The sequence below is a fragment of the Branchiostoma belcheri genome, unplaced genomic scaffold, assembly GCF_001625305.1.
Source record: "Branchiostoma belcheri isolate BF01 breed outbred unplaced genomic scaffold, Haploidv18h27 scaffold5, whole genome shotgun sequence".
NCBI classification, from domain to species: Eukaryota; Metazoa; Chordata; class Leptocardii; order Amphioxiformes; family Branchiostomatidae; genus Branchiostoma; species Branchiostoma belcheri.
In genome coordinates this window covers 4,887,291-4,902,820 of record NW_017804131.1, presented here as the reverse complement: position 1 = coordinate 4,902,820, position 15,530 = coordinate 4,887,291, and the positions used below count along the sequence as shown (strand labels likewise).

General features: G+C 40.2%; 1 protein-coding gene across 1 annotated transcript; it reads right to left on the bottom strand.

Moving 5' to 3' along the window:
* Window positions 1–765: 765 nt before the first annotated feature.
* Window positions 766–14,467, bottom strand: LOC109480025 (solute carrier family 2, facilitated glucose transporter member 5-like). The gene is made up of 12 exons (XM_019782169.1): window positions 14,329–14,467; window positions 12,285–12,383; window positions 7,495–7,655; window positions 7,106–7,230; window positions 6,405–6,545; window positions 5,059–5,199; window positions 4,472–4,659; window positions 3,889–3,999; window positions 3,369–3,473; window positions 2,662–2,863; window positions 2,064–2,191; window positions 766–1,375 (listed from the first exon to the last, which is right to left on the bottom strand). The coding sequence occupies exons 1-12, from the start codon at window positions 14,389–14,391 to the stop codon at window positions 1,145–1,147; spliced, it is 1,695 nt and encodes a 564-aa protein (XP_019637728.1). The 5' UTR covers window positions 14,392–14,467; the 3' UTR covers window positions 766–1,144.
* Between the last annotated feature and the right edge of the window lie 1,063 nt (window positions 14,468–15,530).

Below are 15,530 nucleotides of genomic sequence, written 5' to 3'. Positions count from 1 at the left end.
CTTCTTTATCTTTCTTCCGGTCACGCAACTCAATTCATCTTTCATCCTCACTCAAAATAATGACATTTCTTGAATGTGAATACATTGTACATATATTTTACATCAACAAAAATCTATTGACATCTTTGCAAAGTATAGGTTTAAAACACAATTCTGTCATATAATGTAATCAGGTGACGTCATATAGCTAAGAACATGATCAACATTTTTTTGTCTTAACGCATCGAAAACTGATTAAGTAATTACTGAAATAATTACAACACCACAACACACAGTATTTTATGTACAATGTAACACTCGATAGGATAAAACTACCTTCATATTTCCTAGGTTTCCAGCTTGTATGATAGGCAGTTTTGGCAACTAGTTAAAAGGATGACCTATGAAACAATAAATGAAGTTGAAAATATAAGTCTTACTAAAGACACTATATAAACAGCTAAGATGAACATAATTGACCTGTACATGGCGTGCTGAATGTTCCTTCTGATTAACATTATTTACATCATACCAAATGACAAATATTTGAAAATGTGCACATTGATAATTACACTAGAGAAACATTTTGTATTTTACTATTTTACACTCATTTCGCTTGTATGATTGTACAGAACTAAATGCACGCAGACGTATTTAACAACAGATCTTTCTTCTAACGTGTACCGGGCACAAGGGCTAAGATATGTATCAAGGGAGGAGGCTACTAAGTTTTTTAGCAATGAGAGGGTAAGTGATCGAACAGCCACATAAAGGCCTTTCCAGTGATGTGTCGCATTGGGAATAAAAAAACAACAATTTTTGGTATTGAACTGTGAGACAAATAAGCGGTAGCCGTAGATTGTGTTTGTTGCTGAAGACGTAAGAACAGGTTTAGTTACAACTCGGGTAAACATGCTTTATAACGGAAGGATTAACCCCTCCTTTTCTAGTCTCCACCAGACTCCCTTTGTAGGCTGAATAAATAGTAGAAATCGGCCTAAAAATGGGATATTATTGTCGAAAAGACTTGGCCGGACAGAGACCGGGGCCCATTTGCCGTGCAGGCTAATGATATCCCCTTTAGGCCGATTTCTACTATTTATTCATCCTGCAAAGCAGTCTGGTGGAAACTACTACCCACGAAACCGCTCAAAAACCGCTCAGCCTACAGCGACGTTGTGATCGCGTACTTGCTGCTTTTCTTGTGAGGATCAGGGATGTAACCGTCGTTCGCCACGCCCCAGTCGTTGCCGGTCTCGTCGTCTTGGCCGCCGAATAAGCGCTGGATCTCTTCGAAGGTCTTGTGTTTCGTCTCCGGGACCTTGATCCAGACAAACGCGGTGGTCAGGCCACACACCACCATGAAGAACAGGAACACGAACGCACCGATCTTGTCCTAAAATAGTAAAACAAATACGACACATTATTATCATGAAAGTTCCTCTGTGTCAACTTGGTAGTTACATGTTTAAAGTTAAAACTTTTGGTCCAACACAAAAAATTCTTTCACCTAGAGCTTTCGACCAGTCACTCTGGTCTTCCTCAGTAGACTGACCCAGTTGTCACGTGGCTTGTCACGTGGCTTCTTTCAAGTGTGACGTCAACACTGGGTCAAAGGTATCTGGTAGACGATGTCGGCCCCCGTCGTGGAGGGGTGAAGGAAGCCATTTACATCAGGGCCCATCACCCTTCATTGACCCGCGACGGGGGCCGACATCATCTACCAGATACCTTTGACCCAGTGTTGACGTCACACTTCAAAGAAGCCACGCGACAGGCTTCACTGGGTCAGTCTACTGAGGAAGACTAAGAGTGACTGGTCGAAAGCTCTAGGTGAGAGAATCTTTTGTGCTGGACCAAAAGTTTTAACTTTAAACACAACACATTATTAGTATAGTACCCTTGCAAAGAGAATTAGATTTTAATAGCGTATAATTGCACTCGAGTTATTTATTTGACTTGATGGCGTTGGCGGTTCGCCATGATTTTTGGACATCTTGCAAGCTTGGCTCTTCTGTCTGTAGTTTTTAGAAACCTGTAAAATACTTCATGGATAAACCAGTGACTCGTAAGGTAAAGCCTACCTGTGCTAGTGGGAAGAGAAGACCAACTATGAAGTTTGAAATCCAGTTCGTGCTGCCCACGAGCATCATAGCAGCTGGTCGCGCCCCCTGCCGGAACATCTCGGTAGTGATGATGAAAGGGATCGGTCCTACAGGAACAGATTTTCACAACAACGTAAGAGAATGTGTATGTAGGCGTTGTTCTAATATCCAATAGGCATTATGAATCATACAGTACAGCATAATGATTCAGATTCAGATTTATTGTGATCAACTCGCATGTTACATACAGCGTTGCATGATAACATGACATCTGTTAAATATTCCATTAAAATCGTACATAATATGAGGATCATATAGATCAATTCAAAAAGATAACAGTATATATTTACAACATATTTAAAAGCAGTTAGAACAAGTAGGCACATATATCATTAATACAAGAAGGTAAAAACAAGCCACTTCTGCTATATGTATATGCATATATTTATATGCATCTCTGGGGAGAAAGGACAGTTTCTTGTGGTACATCAAGAAATAAATTGGACTAACCTAGTATAAAACGGTACATGCAATCCAGTACAATATTGGACGGTTTTTAAAAGTAAGTGGTACTCACCTAGTCCAATGGCGAATGCAATGATGTACAGAATGACGAAGACGATGCTAAGGTAGGCTATCCAGGCGTATGGATCCGTTGTATTTAGATTGGCTATCGTCTCTTCGTATGTGCCTGTTTGGTTCACGAACTGGCAGACATCCCCCACAAGTGTGGCGTTAGGGTTTATCCCTTGAGAGCAGCCACATACACAGTACAGGTACTGAAATATAGTAGAAAAAATGTAGTCAGTTTAGATTCTGAAAAAAAATCTGATTTCTAAGCTGAATTTGTTTATTTGTTTATTTATTATTTGCACGTATAAAAAAAGTTACATAATCAAATAATAACAATAAGAGAATATGCGGGGTAGGCCAGAAACCTAGATGTTTTTTTAAAGGGCCTACCACAAACAAAGGTAACTATGATACATGACAAAACATATTTGAATCTAACATCAAAATTAAACAATGAAATAAATAATTGATTAATTAAACAAAATCAAGACACAGAAATAATAACTGAAGTGTGTAAACTAGTTTTTACATTAGGATGAGTAGTTTCGATAGCGCGCGCGATTATTGGTATTGGAGAACATTAGGACCAGGTGATAGCAAACGACGCAAAGTAAATGTCATTGTGAATTTTATGAACTTCAGGATGTATCAAAGGTTCGGCTAGTTATATTCAGACTCTCTTATAATGTTGTACAAAAGATGCAGACATACCTCAGACAAGCCTTGGGTTACAGTTAGAATGGCGAAGGCCAACGTCATGAACACGAGTGGCCACGTCAGCAGGACCTTTCTCCCTGTGATGTCAATCACAAGAACCTGAACGACAAACATATGTCATATTAAAATATGAAACCAGATTCCCATAAGGTTCCTATAGAAGTCAAGCAACTTGAGAATTACCAATATAAGCATTGTGCATTCTATCATGGAACTTGTATGAACAAGGCAAAAGAATTTTTTTCCTCGACATAACGACATTTAGAACTATACTTTGCATGCAAATAACAGCTTTATGTATTGACTATGTTTATTTGCTTTTTTTATTAGCGAAGTTAGTGGCAACAAACACGGCATACTTTTGCACAATAAGATCGGTAAAAAAATCCGTCCGAAGTTAGGGCACGTTCGAAGTTAGGGCACCCCCCGTTAAAACTTTTGGACTTGGATCAGCCAAGGATTAGCCAACCTGTTTTATCTCTTTAGCTAATAACTTACTTATAACCTTGCTTACCGAGACTATGGTCATAAACACGTTGATGGCACCGGTTCCTATAGTCGCGTACGGACTGTACTCCTTGGGCACGCCGGCCTTCTCATAGATGGACGTCGAGTAGAAGAAGATCTGTAACAAAATGGACAATCTTGTTTCTGCTTGTGGGAGCTTGTTATGAGAAGGTGGGGATGAGTCTAGGAAACAACTTAATCCTGAGACAAACCTAATACCAGCCCAGAAAAGAACAAAAAATAGCCATGCCTTCAAGTACCAGAGTGATCAATCAAGGATTGAGGTGTTCAAGAATTCATTCTTTCCTAGAACTATCGCAGAGTGGAACTCGCTGTCACCAAGTATTGTAGGGGTATTATTACTAGATAACTTTAAACAATGTTTTGAGATGTTCAAGGGTTAGGCGTAACACGTCGGTCGGTGTAATGTAGCCAGCTACCGCCGCGCGGCGTGCCTGCGAAGCTGGTGTTACACTGAAGGGCAGTAACCATTAAGGACTGCTTTGAAGTAAGTGATTAACTAGATTCGTTGCGTTTATGAAGCTCGTTAGGGTTCAGTAGATGATTGTTTTACTCGAAAATTAACTTACGGCGTTGATGCCTGAGAACTGCTGCCCCGCCATGACCAGCACACAGCAGACGAGCTGAGACCGCAGGGCGCGGGACTTCAGCAGGGCGAACACGTGCATCTTCGGTTCCTTCTTCTGCATCTCATCTTCAAGTTTCATGTCGTCCAGGACGGCATCCACGTCCTTCTCTCCACGAAGCTTCTGCAGAACTGAATAAAAAAACACAACAAAAACTTTGAATTTCAACTGTAACTTTAAATTGAAACGTATTCTTGCGCTAAGTCAGCTACTTTCAAATTGCTGTCTTTCATCCACCTAAAAGAGAAAAGACTTCCTCTTGCTTTTATATCTGCACTTGTCTTCTTTCTGATTCGCACATTACTTGAAATTAGTCGCCATACGTCGCCATATGATTCTTTTTTACACTTTGCTGAATGACTTTGTTTGTTTGTTTGTTTTGTTTGTTTTGTGACTCAATATACAGATAGCTCACTTCATTCGGCCATGTAGCTATAAGTCGCTTTTCGTGGGGCTCCACATGAGGTTTTAGACGCCAAAACGCTAGGAGATACATCCTGTGTTCTGCCTTCATCTGTATCTGTACGTACCCTTTTTAGCCTTCTCCGGAGAGTCCTTGTCGATGAGCAGGTACCGGGGGCTCTCGGGAAGGAACGGCAGGATCAGCAGCTGTATCCCGGATGGAATGACGTAACCAACCAGCATGAGGTAGTGCCAATAGTCTTCATTGCCTATAAAATGACAAAACATTTCAAATTGATGAAAATGGAATGATTTACTCTATGTAGTAGTAGTGATAGTTGTAGACTGGTTTAATCGTTCTTATGTGTGTGTGTGACCGTCTGTCACCTTCCTCAGGGCAGTTCTGACTGGTTCACATCGCATGGCAGCACAGATGTCGCTGCTATAGACGCATTCTCAAACGCACAGTGACTGTCAGTGTTTGTGAACCAGTCAGAACTGCCCTGAGGAAGGTGACAGACGGTCACCGAAACGTCGGCTGAATAAAAGACTTCGTTGTGTAAAAAAAATCTCTTTACTCAGTGACTTACCATCCTGATGAAACTATTTATGGCTTCACCAGACCACGAAGTGGTCTGGTGAAACCATATTGTTTTCTCTGATGTTTCTTCTCCTCCTTCTTCTTCTCCTGCCATTTTTTAAAATGGATTCAGCTTCTTCATTTTGGGGCCTAAGGATCTGAAATTTGGTATGGAGGTACAGTGGGCAAATACCCTTAGGCGTTTTTTTAAATTTTTGTGATACAGGCTTTTAGAATGGTTTTATTTGAGTTTTTTGGCTGTATTATAGCAAATGTATTACTGTGTCAGTGGGCAGTGTTAACCACATTTGGCATGAGTCATCACAATGGAATGCAGGGCATCAACCAATAGGCATGCAGCTTTCCTCTCTTCTTCTTGCTGATTGGCTGTTGGGATTTAACTTGATTAACACCTGCACAGACCATTTCCACCTGCACAGAGCATTTCTTGCTGATTGGCTGTTGGGATTTAACTTGATTAACACCTGCACAGACCATTTCCATACTGACAGTATATCTGTATTCAAGTGTTTTGGTAGGTATTTCAAGCTTTCCTGCTCCAGCATTGGAATGCGGGGCATGAACGTTTTTTTTTTTGAAAATCAACAGTTTGCATTATGCAATTAAAAATCCTAACCAATAATGTAGGGAATAGCTAGCCAACTGTTGTAGTCTTAGTTGTATGTTACTTCATATTATAGTTATATCAATGTAAAGCATTGTTTTCCCTTGTGTTTCTCATTCTTTCCCTGCCATGTCGTAAAATGTGGTGAAGCCATCGCTGTATTTGCTCCAAAGCAAATATTGGCCTTTCTAGTCATAGCATTGAATTTTATCTGCCATTTTATTTAAGTGCAGCATTTCATGTTTAGAGAATAAAGACATGTGAATTACCGAGTATGAATTCCAGCCCGAGGATTTGCGCCACCAGGATGCCGATAGTGGTAAGTAGCTGTGACGTCACGCCTATTCCACCTCTCAGGTTGGGCGGGGAAATCTCCGACAGGTACATGGGAACTACTCCGATAGACAAGCCTGCACAATACACAATTACACTTTAAAACACAGGGTAGAAAGCTTTAGATCATTAAAAGAAAGCCATAACTCATAAGATAGAGTCTAGTGTGATATCACCGTTGAACACAAGTACATGTAGCTACAACATGGCTGATGCTACCTGAACTTCGCGTCTGACCGTTTTCAAAATCTACTAGCAGTTGCTTCAGCAACTGTTACCTTGTTACCTTAGCAATTCTTTACTTCATTGTGCAGTCGGCTAGTTCGTCTCTACAACAATTAATCAGTAGCACCTAGCTAAAGCATGTGGTAATGACATACTATTATAGATTTTAACTGTGTAATGCTTTTGTAAATATTTTATATCATGTGAACTATGTTATGTGGAGTGTCGTTGTTTTAATGTGGTCGATACTCTGAAAATTCTCTGTAATAAGGACGAAATTCGGGTGTGCTGCCCGCGATATCATTACTGAATAAAGAATCTAAAGATATCTAAACTTGCATAACCTCCAGTGTAGTGCACTACTCAACCTACATTGCACTGATGTTATGAATACAAGTAACAGTGGTCTCACCGTTGTGGATCCCCACAATCGTTCTGCCCAGAATGATCATGTGGTAGGAGTTGGCAAACCTGGCCCCAAACATCAAGGCGGCAGCCGACAGAGAGAAGATATTGTTGAAGAGAATCGCGCCTTTCCTATGAAAAATCATTCAGAGTGTCAGGGTGTGGTTGACTCATGCATACTGTCCATGGCTACCTACCATCAATGTCACTACCGATCGAAAAGTCGAACATTTTAATATACACACATTTATACGTACACTATTGCAAATTAAAGATGATTGGCCTATTTTGGTCTATTTTAACCGCTACCTTTCATATAGACGTGAACATTCAACAGTTCACAAGATCTGTGCTTAAAATAGCTTATAAAAAAGAGAACATCACAGTTGGACTGACCTCCCTATTTTTGAGGCGAGTGGCCCCACCAGTAGAGACCCTATGAGTCCACCCAGACAGTAGATAGACACTGTTGTGGACCACAGCACGGTCAGGCTGTCATCAGCCAGCTCAGCGCCGGTGAAGTTGTAGAAGGATTTTTTGTAGAAATTCTGCATGAGCTAAACGAATGCAACAACAAAAGACATTTAAAACAAAGGCACTTTCTTTCCCATCCATGTTCTGTACCCAACATGATAGCATTTCAAAGAGCAAACCTATACTCTTTTTTTGTCTAATGCCTCATTTAAAAACCTGTAGAATCCTAGAATGTTAGCAGTAGTGGTATCGTGCTTATATGTTTTTAATTCATCGCGAATCAAATTGCTTGTTATATGTTATATGTTTTTATTGCCTGTTATATGTTATATGTTTTTATTTTATGTTATATGTTTTTAATTCATCGCGAATCAAATTGCTTGTTGCTTAGAGTTCCATGCATTGCCAACAGCAATGTTAACTTCTATATCCTGAGCAAACTAGAAAATGAGACCGCCAAGCAACCCGTAACTTCCGATGCATGTATATTGTCATCACATGAAACGTGCGAACAAGCTATATTTGCACACGTGTATCCTGTACCATTTCGGGAGTAGTACGCAGTCTACCAAGGACAACCACAACCAAGCACCGGTAAATCAGTAACTTTTATTCCATTACAGAGGCCGGATGGTTATCAAACAATGGTGTTTTACAGAATTGATCTTTTTAGACATTTTCAGTGGGCAAAATGCCACTCATGTGTAAAGAGAAGGTGAAAAAAATATCTTTATCCCGTACCACTCAACTGACAATTATTAAAGTAATTGTCGAGAAAATATTCAAGCTTACAAAGCCTACAATAACAGATGTGTATGAAATGTTGATTGAAAAGTAGCCACAGTGAGGAGCCACACACGCAGAAACGAAGGTCACAGAACTTCAACAAACATGGTCTTTGGTCTCTGTATATATCAAAACAATACTCTCTTTATCAAGGACAACACATAATCAAATCATACGATGTTGCTAGATAAACCTTATGATTAATTTTTTCGTCACAAAAGAGCTGAATTTTGCGCGGCACATCTATGGCTGCTTGACAGATCCCCTTAGTTTGCTCAGTGTTGTAAACCCGTTGTATGACGAATGTTTCCCACGTCAGCAGTAAATGCTTGTTTGTCTGAGACACCTCTAACGACCGCTAGAGTGTTAACAACTTGTTCACACATCCATGTTTCCCAATATTACATATGCTCCACAACACCCCTCACACTGTCGGAATAGTAACAAGCTGCCAGGGGGCCCAAAATCTAATCTTGGCGAGGTCTCATCAAGACCTACCCACCCACCAAATATGAAGACAATCTATTTAAGTCTTCTCAAGTTATCGTGTTTACAGACACACAGACACACACACGAACGCTTCTGAAAACATAACCTTTTTGGTAATTACTTGTCGGGATAAACGATCTAGAAAAGGAACACAAATCAGATGATGACTTTTCTTTTTGTCTCAACTTTATCGTCAGCGTGCCCCCTTTTCTTTGTTGTAACAAGCTTTGTCACTGGATGTAGTTTACACCCCTCGTTGTAAACGTCATTATAAGATGTAAAACGACACTCATCAACCAGATAACGAAGTAGGGCAGCCTGGTATAGCAAACATAAAGTTTGCGCTGGAAACCTTAAGTTTAACCAGGGTGCGGTTTTGACTCATCTTTGGCAAAAAAAAAAAACACCACAAAGCTCTCTTAGAAAAGCTTAAAACTGGCGTGTGATGACTGGATAGCTTTATCAAAAAAAATGTTATGGCTCTCAGTGGTAGACATGAGATGTTGTCACATCGGCGCACCAAATCCGTAAGGTGTTTTTGGCACCTTGACAGACAGATTAGCCTAAGAGGCTCGGTGGGCGTCACTCCACCGTATAGGTGGGAAAGTCGTGTAAAGTGCCTTTCCCAAGGGCACAACGTCGGGCTACGGTGAGTATCGAACCCGGGACCTCTCGGGACCTCTCGGTTTATCTTTTTACGAAGTCAGAAAAAGTTACGAATGAAAAAAAAATCAATTGCCTTTTGTTTCAAAACAAGATGCCAAAGGTACCAGGGCAAGATACCAAAGGTACCAGGATACAAGAAGTATGTACACAACATTCCACTTGGGCAGATCAATACCCTTATCCGGAGCCAGCGAATGAGAGTACGTGCTGCATCACACACCTCTATCCCACCTCCCGGGTGACCGACAGTTGGATCAACAACTCACTGAATAAGGCACAGGACATGGTAGTCATTGTTTGAGTTTTTCTCGGCTTATTGACAGTTGAGGGATGTGTACAAAGTTGAAAGAACTGTAATGACACCCTGATCATTTGCAGCTTGAAAAAAACACCAAACGTCTAAGAGGGCCATTTTTTTCAACCCGTTCACAATATAGATTCTTTATTGACACAACAAAAAAGTACAGTGACTTTTGTATGGTCTTCTACAACTAAAGATCTAACAAAGCTAAATACATGTGTGGATAACGTAATCTGTAACGTAAGCCGTAACAATGAAGGTTTAACTATTCTCTAACATGTGGTCTCTAAGATCGAAACATTCTTTAATGTATTGTCCTATTTGAATACTGTACTGGTTATCTCCCCTGAGAATGTAGTTGAATTTATCTATAGAATTAAACGTATTAAAATGAATTGAACAAGCGGAAAGAAAGGTGAACAACAATAGGCGCTTATCATTGTATAGTGTACAATCCTTTATAAAATGGTGCTCATTTTCAATCCTGGGTACCATGATACCATCTCTCTATGAAACACCTTACAGCACACGAATAGTTTGTAACACAATTGGACTAGCACAGTCCGTTATAAAGACAAATTACCCATGGAAGGAAACTCTATAGCCTTATAGGTGACCTTACCTCCTTAATTATTCACCTGAGAGACCTTTACTTTTCTTTCTGAAAGCTCAAAGCTTGTGTCTACCGCCACTGAGAGAAGTACAAACATCCTAGTCAAGACCTATTACAGTATTAATGAGATTAATGGCATACGGGTGTACAGTGGGTGTATTGTGGGTGTGTGTACACTTCCCGAATAAAAACATTGTACCATTTCGGGAGTAGTATGCAGTCTACCAAGGACAACCACAACCAAGCACCGGTAAATCAGTAACTTTTATTCCATTACAGAGGCCGGGTGGTTATCAAACAATGGTGTTTAACAGAATTTATCTTTGTAGATATTTACAGTGGGCAAAATGCCACTCATGTGTAAAGAGAAGATGCAAAAAATATATTTATCCCAACCACTCAACTGACAATTAGGCCACACCAATTTAATTTGTTGGTTCTCGGATTCGCCTCTTCGTTTTTTTTCTGATTTGCAAAAAAAAAAATTGATTCTGGTCCTGAATCAACTGATTAAATGCTCATATTTTGCCCCCAACAGTTGAGGAAAGTCCTTCTCTTCCTAGTTGTTACAGTTTTCCCATCTATCATTGCAGTGATTTGATTAAAAGTTCAAAATTCAATGTTTAAATTTTAACCCAGCCTTTTGTGTTGACTTCATGGCTCATTTTGTAGCATTTAAGCCTATAATAGGATGCCTAGACCTGTTTTTATTTTTATTTTTTTTCGCCCTGTCGCTTCATATTTTTTCTGAAAAAAATCCGAGAACCAACAAATTAAATTGGTGTGGCCTAATTAAAGTGATTGTCGAGAAAATATGCAAGCTTACAAAGCCTACAATAACAGATGTGTATAAAATGAGCCATTTTTGCGTGCTTCAGTGCATGTATTCTAACTAATAATAGATATACATCTACTTTTTGTTATGTGTATACATATAATATCGGCCGGATATGTCACGTGTGGCGTATCATTTGGATTTGTCACACCTGGAAGTCTCGTGTGTGTCCGATGACGTCAAAACGTCATGATAATATTAGCCTTCCTCGTGTTGCTATCGGCAACATTACGCGCTTTTCCGCTGTGTATTTGAACAGTTTGTTATACTTGCAAAGTCACCCTCGGTGGATTGGGCAGTACTGAGTATTTATACCTTTCTTATGAATCTGTCATTTTTATTCTTCATCTGACAAATGTATCGCAATATTCAATTTGATTATGATAAGAACGTGAGCCTAAAACTGTCCTTTTTTTCATATTACAATACCGATTCATTTTGTTGTCTCACCCGGGATGACAAGTATAATTACTATAATTGCCCTTGTAAAAGCTATCATTATTATCATCAATATTATATTGCTACCACAGTGTTAAAAATATACCTGAAAGACTAATACAACAAAAGAATAAAGCTTAGAATAAAGCTTCAAGTTTATTTTATTTTTATTCTATGAAGATTTACCACATTTGTGGAAGGATTGACATAACAGGTGACTATTACCTCTTCAAGATGTCAAACCTGAGACCAGACTGTAAGGTTTGAACCACTCACACCGGGAAGGTCCCCTACTCTTTTCGATAAGTGCGGTGGGTTCTTTAACGTGCGTGGGCCATGGGGTGTGGCTCTCCAAAACACGGGACCTTCATTTAACGCACTATCCGAGGGACGTCCCTAACCGAAGCTAGGTTCTCATTTACACCTGAGTGAAGTGAGGAAAGTCGTGTTAAGTGCCTTTCCCAAGGGCATAAGATCGGTGACACCGGGCAGGATTCGAACTCGGGACCTCTTGGGCCTGGGCCGAACACGCTACCGATACGCCACACGACACCATTAAACAAGACTTGGTGGATGTATCTTACCTCTGCGGGCGCGTTGACCACGCTGGTGCTGTAGCCGTACTGGAACGGCGACCCGAACACAGAGATGAACACAGACATGAACAACAGGAACGTCATGCGCTGGGAGATAAAAAACAACCAAAACGTTTGATTGAGAAATTACCTTTAACGGTAAAGCAGCCACATTATAATGTTATTTCAAACTTTCTTATCATCTACATGCACATGTTTTGTAATGTGACCTTAAGTCCAAAAGAGATGGAAAAATTTTTTTAATGCACCATCAGTAACCACTAAACTCGGAGACTTTTTAATTAACACAAAAAGTCCTATGTACACATGCAGCTGCAGCTGGTGTGTTACGCCGAAGGGCGGTTATACCGGCTATACAGATTCAGATACAGATAGGTACACGAATATTAATGGCATATATATATTCTCACACACAGTATGAAAGGCTAAATAACGCTACATATGGCACCATTTCCAAATGCTGAATTTACACATCTGCAGGAATGGTATAAAAATGATGCAACGAAATTTAAAATTCATGTTAATAGGTTGATTCGGGACATTTGGATGAATATTTGTATTGCCATGGGTGTGACTAGGGCGTTTCCTGACAGAGACTTATGAATGTTTTGTTAGGGGTTTGGGGTGCCTGCCGGGTCATGGCAATTCCAATGTCGTTAGAACAGATGTAGTAAATGCATTGCATCGTCTTCACGGACTTGTTACCTCCATAATTATAACGTTAGACTTATAGGTCCTGCCAAAAAATGAAGAAATACATTTTTCTAGTAGGACAACAACTAGTTGCTTCTTGGGGTATATACACTGTTACCGCCGCAAGAGTTACTGATTTCGATAAATGTTATATAATGTGTCAAAAGCCGTCTAGAGGTACCATTTGAACAGGATACCGATGGACCATCAAGGTTTGTATTTACATGATTATGCAGATTAGGGTAGAAGAACATCTCACACTTATGCCATAAATGACCATTGCTTGATTGTCACGTTTGTGTGCACTGATGGGTGTGTCTTCTGTGCTATTTTTGGTAAATTCGTCAATCAGCAATCTGTATCACCGACCAACAGATAAGTCACAAAATGTGCCCAAACAAGACTTGTGTTGAAACTTTCAAACAGAATCATTGAAGACATGTATAGCGTTAGTTTTGTTAATTGAATTTTCTGGCGTCCAATCAACTGTCAGCAAAGTATCGCCCCAGACAGTGTCAGGGTATGGTCTGACACTGCATTACTGTCAGCAGGTAAACAAATATTGGGTCTCGTGATATCAACACAGGACATTCATCCGGGTGTGGCCTCTTTAACAAGAATGCATGTTTTGGTCACCATAGCATCTATCTTTATGGTGGTAAACTACTTTCATGAAAAAGTGATAGCCTGTCCATGCACAGGACCATTTAAGGTCTATCAGAAGGTGTATAGGACTCTTCAACACGATTAGTAGACACTGGAAGTAGGTAGCAGTTAGTTTTTGCTTATCAGGGCGTTAATGTTGAAGTAAGACAAGCCGCACACTGGTTCGTTTGTTCATAGTTGATAAGTAACATTTGCCCCCCGACGCTACTGCCACGACCTTTCAGCGGTGGCGCAAGGGTCGGGACTTGTGATTTAAGCTAAGCTTTAGGTATTAAACATAACGTGGAGGGAACTACTTACTCAGTCTATGCTTCACACGACTTTATTTAGATGGTAAAATGCATTGTATCGTAGGATTAACATTTGCCCATCAACCTAGTTGCTCGGAAGAAAGGGTAGTTGAGTCTGGAAAGGTCGTCACCCAGAAATAATGGACTAATATGGATTTTAAATCATACATGGATTATGTAAGTAGAAGGACATGATTAAAATGCCATAACAGTTAAGTTGACATTCTGGGTAAAATGCAAGACGATCAAAAATGTATGACGATGAAGGTTAGAGCTCGCTCCGTTTGTGCGATCGCTTTAGTGGCGCTAGTAAATTTTGTGGCTTTGCAGAACAACTTTTGAGTTCAGATTCGAGTTTTTAGGTAGAAAGAAATTGTACTTACCCCGTCGGTATTTTGTACTTCCGCCTTAGAGCCACCGTTCTGCATTTTTGCAGTTTTCGACATCTTGTCGGAAAGAGAGTTTCAAGCGTCGCAGGTTGAAGGCAGTCAGAAGTGAAAATGGGAGGAGACGGTCGCGCGAGGCACACGCTCAGTTTGCACTAAGGGGCGTTGTGACTATTCAACCAATGGCAGTAGCGTAACGAATCACGTGGTATGTCACATATGAAAGGCGTGGACTGTTTAACCTTTGAAAAAGGTCAGTCACCCTTAATAGTCACTGTTAATGTTTACATGGACATAAACCGCCATAGAACACGAATTCTTTTAAAATATTGAGGCGATAGAGCGACAAAAAGGTTAACACCATTTTCTAAACTGTCTACTTGTTACACTGCCCCCGTGTCATGTCAAGACGAATTTTTAGAGGGTCAACATTGACGTTTTGCCTTCTGCTCCAACATACTAAACTGCATATCAGAAAAATGGCCAGTTCTAAAGCCTGTGTACATGTGAACAGGTCTTAAACATAGCGACCCTTTGATAGTCAAAGAATACGACTTGAAATAGTTGAAGGTTTAAGTGTTGAGAAGTGCAGATTCAGGTTCCACAGTCCAACTTCCTCGCCCCAGGTCAGGCATAAATCCTGGCGTTGCTACGAGACTCTGGCACGATGCTGACAATGCGACAGGTATATAAAGGGCGTTCATGTCTAACCACAACACAAAGCAAAACATTTACAAAGTATGTCTGTACTATTACAATACTGTGTGTCCGTGTTGATTTGGCATCCCTTACACAGGGAATTAAATGTGAGTTTTTTGTAATTGCAAGGTAGCACCAGTTGGGTTTGAGGGCAATGTCACGCTTCATGCAACAGGTTGCAAAGTTCAAACTGAAGTTTACGTAAGGGTGCAAGGTGTGATGCGTGATCACGTGCGGCTCTGACAGGCGTGGTCGGGCAAGTTCCGTAGTAGCAAATTATGTGAATTTTCACCTTTGCAAGAAATTACCATAGATACGGTTCTCTAAAACTAGAAAATTGACATTTGCAAAGCAAATGCATAATGTTTACCTTCGTATATGGTCTGCTCTGTTATTTCTTACTCAAACACATTCACATACATGTAACGTTATATGGTGACAGGCGTCTAAATGCCTACTATGAAATTGCAACATTATGTAACCCAACACCAGTTACTGTG

What these genes read in the sequence shown, in the direction of transcription:
- LOC109480025 (XM_019782169.1), bottom strand. Translation starts at nt 14,391, where the DNA reads ATGTCGAAAACTGCAAAAATGCAGAACGGTGGCTCTAAGGCGGAAGTA. An exon ending in AGTTCTCAGGCATCAACGCC is followed by an intron (nt 4,000 to 4,471) that starts GTAAGTTAATTT and finishes ATTTTGTTACAG; the next exon opens with ATCTTCTTCTACTCGACGTC. An exon ending in TGCATTCGCCATTGGACTAG is followed by an intron (nt 2,192 to 2,661) that starts GTGAGTACCACT and finishes CTGTTCCTGTAG; the next exon opens with GACCGATCCCTTTCATCATC.